Genomic DNA, 6,478 nt, shown 5'->3' on the forward strand with positions numbered 1-6,478 from the left:
TACGTGTCCGGCGTCAGTGGCGTGTCCAGAGCGACTTGTCCGCTGGACAGTCTGCCTCCCCGTCAACCACTGCGGCGGGTAAAAAACTGCGGCAATTTGCACAGTGTCGCTGGCGGTCACACATTTATTCTCGTAGCTACTGCATTTATATTTGCGCTTGTCCGCACCATTGACGTGTATTTCAATGCGTGAGATCACGGGCTGCTCCTGACCAACACCACCACTGATCAGCCGCACCGGTAGCTACGGCACGTTCAGTGTCGTATCTGATAGCCAGCCGGTTAGTACGCAGTGTTGGACTTACGGATCGAGTGTTATAACTAGTTAGTTAGTACGGTAGGGACCTGCTGCATTTGTATTAATCGCGTGTAGCGGCATCTCCATGTTGCAGGTAGATTGGACTAAGCCTGTTGCTTGGTTTAGTGGTCAATGAGAGAACAATGAGTGCTTTTATAGCTGAAGTCATACATTATCTATCAAATGACTCTGCACGATTGATGTTTACAGTAATGTGCGACTAATATCCTTACATACATTATATACAGCTGTCAGTCAAGAACACAACTAACATTGATTTAAGTTAACTTTCGACAGGATCCTGGCGCTATTGGCTGGTTTCGCAACGAGCGCGACTACGTGATTGGCTAGTGAGGTCAGATCTAGCCAATCAGTGATTGAAGTTACCATTTGAATTCGGGCGCGAACATAACTCCTTCCCTCCTCCAAGCACAACGGAATCTGCCACAACACCAGCGCCCTACCCATCCACCCACCTCATGAGCTCCTCCTCCAAGACTAGAACTCGCCTCACCCAGCAGCAGAAGCTGCTTCTGATCAAGAAGGCTGAGAGCTCCCCCGCTGTCAAGTATGAAGACCTGGCCCTTTGGGCCAAAGTCGAGTTCGGTCCGCAAAGGCCCCCTGGGAAAGCCACCATCGGCCGCATCATCTCGGGGCGTATCGCGCTGTTGCGCCAGCCTCACGAAAGTGCTCAGCTCAAGAACAAGCCGTCTCCATTCCAGCTACAGATCGATCAAAACATCGTCGAGTTCATCATGCTTGCAGAGGCGGAGGGCATTTGCCTCAGCGGTGCAATGATCGTCTTCTATGCTACGGTGCTAGCCAAGAAGTTGGGCATCCCTAGACATACAGTCGACTTACTAACTGCCATGAAGTGGTGCGAGTCTGCGTGGGATAATGTGTCAGCTTCTACGATTCAGAAGTGCTGGTTGCACTCCACGCTCATTAGTAAAAGCAGTGTGTCATTTATTCTTGACTAAATCAATACATTGTTATTTCTTTTTCCACTTGTTCGCCTTAATAGCCTTTACACTCCTATTCATATCAGAGGTCCCTATTGACGCACATTACTGTACAGTAGAGGCAGCCACCTCGGTAATCTATTTTTTCTATCGTTAAATTCTGATCGGCAAACGCAAATTTTCGACTTAGCTCGCTCGAATGTAGCTATTTGGGGGTGCTCCACACAACCTGCCGCCACAGGTAACATTCACCTAAAATATCACCTTACGCGGGGTATGTGTATTCTTTTACTCCACTGTACTGCAGTTTGGCATGATATTTGTAAAAAACAAACCTCGTTTATCGATGAAAGTTGATGGATCGACTTGGTCAGGAATGCGCTAAGCCATTAATCAGGTCAGTGAATGATTCCAATCGTCCCTTAACTCTGAAATAAATTTCAGAGAACATTGAGCCAATAGTACCACAGAACCCCTCAACAAATGTCTGGTGATCTGAGTGAATATTTTTTAAGATAAGCTCAGGAAAGTTTAGCGTAACAGAGACAAGTAACTTCTAATACGACTCCTTCAAAGTGAAGAGGACTAGGAAATGCTTCATTATATAGAAATACTTAGTATGCAAATTCATATGTAGTACGAATTTGTTGGACAGTGGATGGAAACGAACTTAGTGGTGTTGGGCCGTACTTAGTGAGCAGACACAGTGGACGAACTCATCGAAGAGATAAGGCAACGTTGAGCACGAAGTTGAGAGAGGTGTACTCGTATGGCATAATTACGTTCGTATTGTGGCTTCACAGAAGCCGTAGCCGCAGCGCTTCACTCCACCGGACGGTTGACTTTGTGGGCGCTCAAACGGTCGACGTCGTGCAAGGTAAGGATGTCATTTTCAGTACGTTATGACGCTTTGCTAACATTTTGAACGTACCGGTAGGAAGCGCGATAAACGGCTTCCGAGTGTCCGTGTTCCTTGCTGCGTCGGCCACGGGCGAGGAGCTGCCTCCGTTTGTTGTTTTTGCAGGTGTGCCCGGCGGACCCGTATCCCAAGAGGTGTTCAACCCTGCTTTTGGAGCGGCGTCCGTCGAGCATACCGTGCAGACGAACGCGTACTGCGACGCCACGGTCATGCTGGACTGGATCGAACGGGTACGTGTTTTGGTATGCTACGTGTGTTGACATTTACTAATTTGACTTGGTTTCACTATAGGTTTGGAAGCCGTCAGTCGACGGATGCAAACTACTGATTCTGGACAGCTTAACCCACCGGCGACCGTTATCCCAATTTTGCAGGGATAAGAAAAACCTCGGGGGAAAGTGCCGTTTCAAGCCATACGGCCGTGGCGACCTTTCGAGATCCCGCCGACTTGGTTTCGGCCAATCAAATTGCTTTGCGGATTTCGTGCGTGGTAGGTCGATTCTCGCGCGCGAACGCGTTCGCGCCTCGATTGGGTGTCACGCGTGGTTTTACGTTTGAAAGTGCAACATGAGCACCACATTTTAGCGCTTCAACCTAATGCAAATTTCTGAAAATTAGCGGGAGGTGGACCGCGCATTATCATAACCAGTAATGTGACCATAGCGCCGCTCGTGTATTAGACGCTCACAGACCCATACCTTTTGGTGCATGCCTGCAAGTCTCGGCATGGGCTTGTCTTGGGTAGGTGTGGAGAAGTGCTGAATAAGAATTGTTCTCCGAGAAAGGCGGCTGGGCCGATCGACTGGAGGCGTGGGAGATCGGCGATCGAGAGACTGGCAGCAAGGATCTACGGATCGGAAGGAGTTCTTCGGGAGACCTCAGGTGGTCCGATGACGCCGGCGCGTAAGGCAGGACATGTGGCAAGCCGGATTGTGGGTGATCGTGCCCGAACCGCGGCGTGATTCGTGGCTGACCCAAGTCCAGATCGACGACAGAACCCGCGGATCTGAGATGGCCGAGGACAGAAGGTGATAGATCGGCGGCGCATGGCAACCGGCATAAGTCATCGATCGGGAGTGGATCGCCGATCGCCGATCGAGGTCGATCGTGGATCGGGAGCCGATCGTGGGTCGCCGATCGGGGTCGATCGCCGATCAGGGCCGACGGGAGTCGATCGTCGATCGCCGATCAGGGCCGATCGGAGTCGATCGCCGATCGGGGCCGATCGTGGATCGACCAGGATGGGACGCACATGAAGGACGAAGTCGGGGCAAGAATCCAGTAATCGTGTGGTTGTAGGAGGGTAAGCAAGATGGTAGCATTAGGGAGAGACCAGCTAAACATAAATCAGAGTCGAATTTGCACCGTGGAGCGCAAGTGGTCTGGAATCTCGAGGAGGAAGAGCATATTGGCCTCGATCGACTTGCGTTGTGGAGAACAGATTTGACCCCACGCGTGATCCAAGACCACCAAGCCCCGGCAAGTCGCTCTCGAGCAGAAATTGCACCGAAGAGCACAAGTCCCCTCAAGTCACCAAGTCCCAGGAACTACATTGGCCTCGGCAGGGTCGACACTTTGGGTAGTGAACTAGCGGTACGGTTAAGACTGGATTAATTCATTGGCCAGCTTGACCTACTCTAGTGATCTATCTCTTGTGTGCAAGTCCTCGATCGACCGGATATTAGTGCTTGACCGGCGATCGTTTCTCCTCTCGATCAACCTCGATCCCGCTATAGGAAGCGGCAAGCAACTCAGGAAAGGAAGGAACACACCCGGAAAAGCGACTACAGGCCTTGGATCAACTCCAGGCCGACCGATCGGAGCGAACAACCCTCGATCGGAGCGTATACTCGGACGCAGAGCGAAGACTACCGCGCTGCCCCACAAACTATCCCCGCGTCACGCCAAGACACTCGATCTTCACCAAGTTCTGCATCTTCGGAGCCCCGAGAGAGCATATCCAGCCCGCCGACGGGTACACAAGGTGAGAACAAGTTCAGCCGATCACGGATCGTTGGGGGACCCCCCTCCGTTAGTCGGTGTCTGGGCGCTGGTGGGAAGCTCGATCAGGCCTTAACCAGATTTTGGCCGATCCCGCTACACCACAATGGTGTGCGTGCCCGGATTCGAACCAGGGATTTCACCGTGAGTCCGTAGAAGATGCGCAAGTGAAGAAAGAACCAGGGGAAGAGGCGTCGTCGGATATCGGATCAACGAAGACGCTGCTGAACAAAACGAGATCCGCGGATCGACAGAGTGCTCGGAGGACTTCTGTCGACGGAATCGAGGGCGATCTGGAGACAGATCTAGAAGACAAACCTCAACATCCTCCACAGGTCCCTTCGGGGACCCCGGTGGATCTTGGTGCGAACCGAGATTCACTAACAAAACAAACTAAGGCGGGATCAGACCGATACGCGTTCGCCGACTCGCCGATCAGGCTCGATCCGGACTACCTGGACGCGATCGCGGACAAGGACCAGATTGTGAGGAAGAAGCTGAGAGCGCCAGGCCTGGACGACGAAAATCCCAGACCGTCGGCGCTCGACTGGTCCGAGGCTGACCTGGATCGTCAGTATCACTTGAAGGAACTGCGAGACTTCTTGCGTCAAGATCCCGTCATGGTGATCTTGCGGCCAGAGCAGATCGACGACCCGAAGGGCCCGATCTCGGCCCCCCGAGTGGCGGACAACAAGCTGATGGCGGTGAAGAACCTGCTCGGACTGTTGAAGGAAGCCGGCTTCGTGGCTGGCGCCTTTGAAGCGAATGATCTTTTCGATCAGGATCTCGATGTGATCCAGACAGCGATCCAGACATTGGTCGACAAGTTGAGACCTTTGGTCGACGTGATCGCGGACAGTCCGGACCCGAAGGTGCCAGATCTAGTGTCGCCAGCTCCCGCGTCGTCGCCGCGGATGGAGTCCACTGGGTACCGATCGTCGTCTCCTTATGTCTCCGCAGCGGAATACGTATCGGATACGTCGTCTGAACCTCAACGGATGTCCCTCGGCCCTTCAGGATCTGCGATGTTGGACGCACGATGACGGAGTCAACGTCAGGAACGCATGCGATCAGGACCTCGGAAGCAGAAACCCAAGTCGACCGATCGGACCACCAGTACTACCGGATCAGATGAGTCGACTGGCAAACTGGAGTCTTCGCGGGACGTGGAGATGGAATCAGCCGGATCGCCGGATCAAGATCTCTCTCAGTAGGAATACAATCCGGACGACATTGATCTACCGAGTTCAGCCCCTGCTGCGGTGGCCACCGCTGCCTCAGGATCCACTGGGTCCTCATTGATCCAGCGTGGGCGGATTTCGGCGATGTCCGATCTTAAGGAGTTCAATGGCAAGGATCAGGACGAAGACCGCGGCCGATCGTGGATCAGCAAGGTAAAGTCGGCGTTCCTGCGAAATCAGACTACGGACGAAGAGAAGTGCCTGACCTTTGCTGATCTACTGACGGGCCCGGCGAAGAACTGGTACCACCAGCTGGGCCGATCGACGCGGATCAAGTGGAGCGATCTACTCCGGAGTTTCCAGATCCAGTATTGTGGCCTGGGAGTATCGGTCGCTTGGCAGTATTACCATTCTCGCAAGAGATCAGATGAATCGCCGTTGGAGTACCTCTATCGACTGAATGTGGCGGCTCTGCGTGCGAGATTGAAGATCAAGGACGGAGATTCCAAGGCCCGCCGAGAACATGTCGAACACTTTATCGAGACGCTGGGCGATCCGGAACTGGCCGATCGTACTCCGGCTTGCGGACGCAGAAGATCTGGAGGAAGTCCTACGCGCTCGAGAGCGCGCGATGAGCAGACAGAAGCGATCCGCCTTTGGATCGAAGTATCGTCAGAAGGTTCCGACCTCAGCACCAGCTGCTGCAACCAAGCGGGCAGTGCGTGCAGCGCAGATCGCGAGCCAGGAGTCTGGATCGGACACGGGATCAGACGGATCGGACTCGGAGGGTGATCTACGTCGCGTTTACCTAGCGTCGACCGAGGACAAGTCCCGTAACGCTGGGGGCGACGCGACGAAGCCGGATCGAATCAACCAGGCGCAGATCAACCATGACCCACCTCGATCGGATCCACGATCGCGATCTTCACCTGACGGATCGGAGCGATCAAACCGCTGCTCACATTGTGGATCGCGGAAACACACCGATCTCGATTGTTGGAGACGTTTGACGTGCGAGAAGTGCGGCAAGAGAGGTCATCCGGCGGATCGCTGCCTGTTTGTGTGCCGTGGATGTGGTGAACTACACGAGATGGGCAAGTGTCCGATGGAGGAATTCT

General features: G+C 53.5%; 2 protein-coding genes across 2 annotated transcripts; both read left to right on the plus strand.

Annotated features, from left to right (window-relative positions):
• Positions 1-776: 776 nt before the first annotated feature.
• Positions 777-1,277, plus strand: PHYSODRAFT_530165 (hypothetical protein; the record flags this gene model as incomplete). The annotated part of the gene is made up of 2 exons (XM_009539471.1): positions 777-1,045; positions 1,085-1,277. 2 exons carry the CDS (start codon positions 777-779, stop codon positions 1,275-1,277), a joined length of 462 nt encoding a protein of 153 aa, XP_009537766.1.
• Positions 1,278-4,307: 3,030 nt separating this feature from the next.
• On the plus strand, positions 4,308-5,222 carry PHYSODRAFT_530599 (hypothetical protein; the record flags this gene model as incomplete). Its single annotated transcript, XM_009539472.1, has 1 exon — positions 4,308-5,222. A coding segment is annotated over one exon (915 nt), but the record flags the coding sequence as incomplete, so codon positions are not given.
• Positions 5,223-6,478: the final 1,256 nt, after the last annotated feature.

The sequence above is a fragment of the Phytophthora sojae genome (genome assembly GCF_000149755.1).
Source record: "Phytophthora sojae unplaced genomic scaffold PHYSOscaffold_13, whole genome shotgun sequence".
NCBI classification, from domain to species: domain Eukaryota; phylum Oomycota; class Peronosporomycetes; order Peronosporales; family Peronosporaceae; genus Phytophthora; species Phytophthora sojae.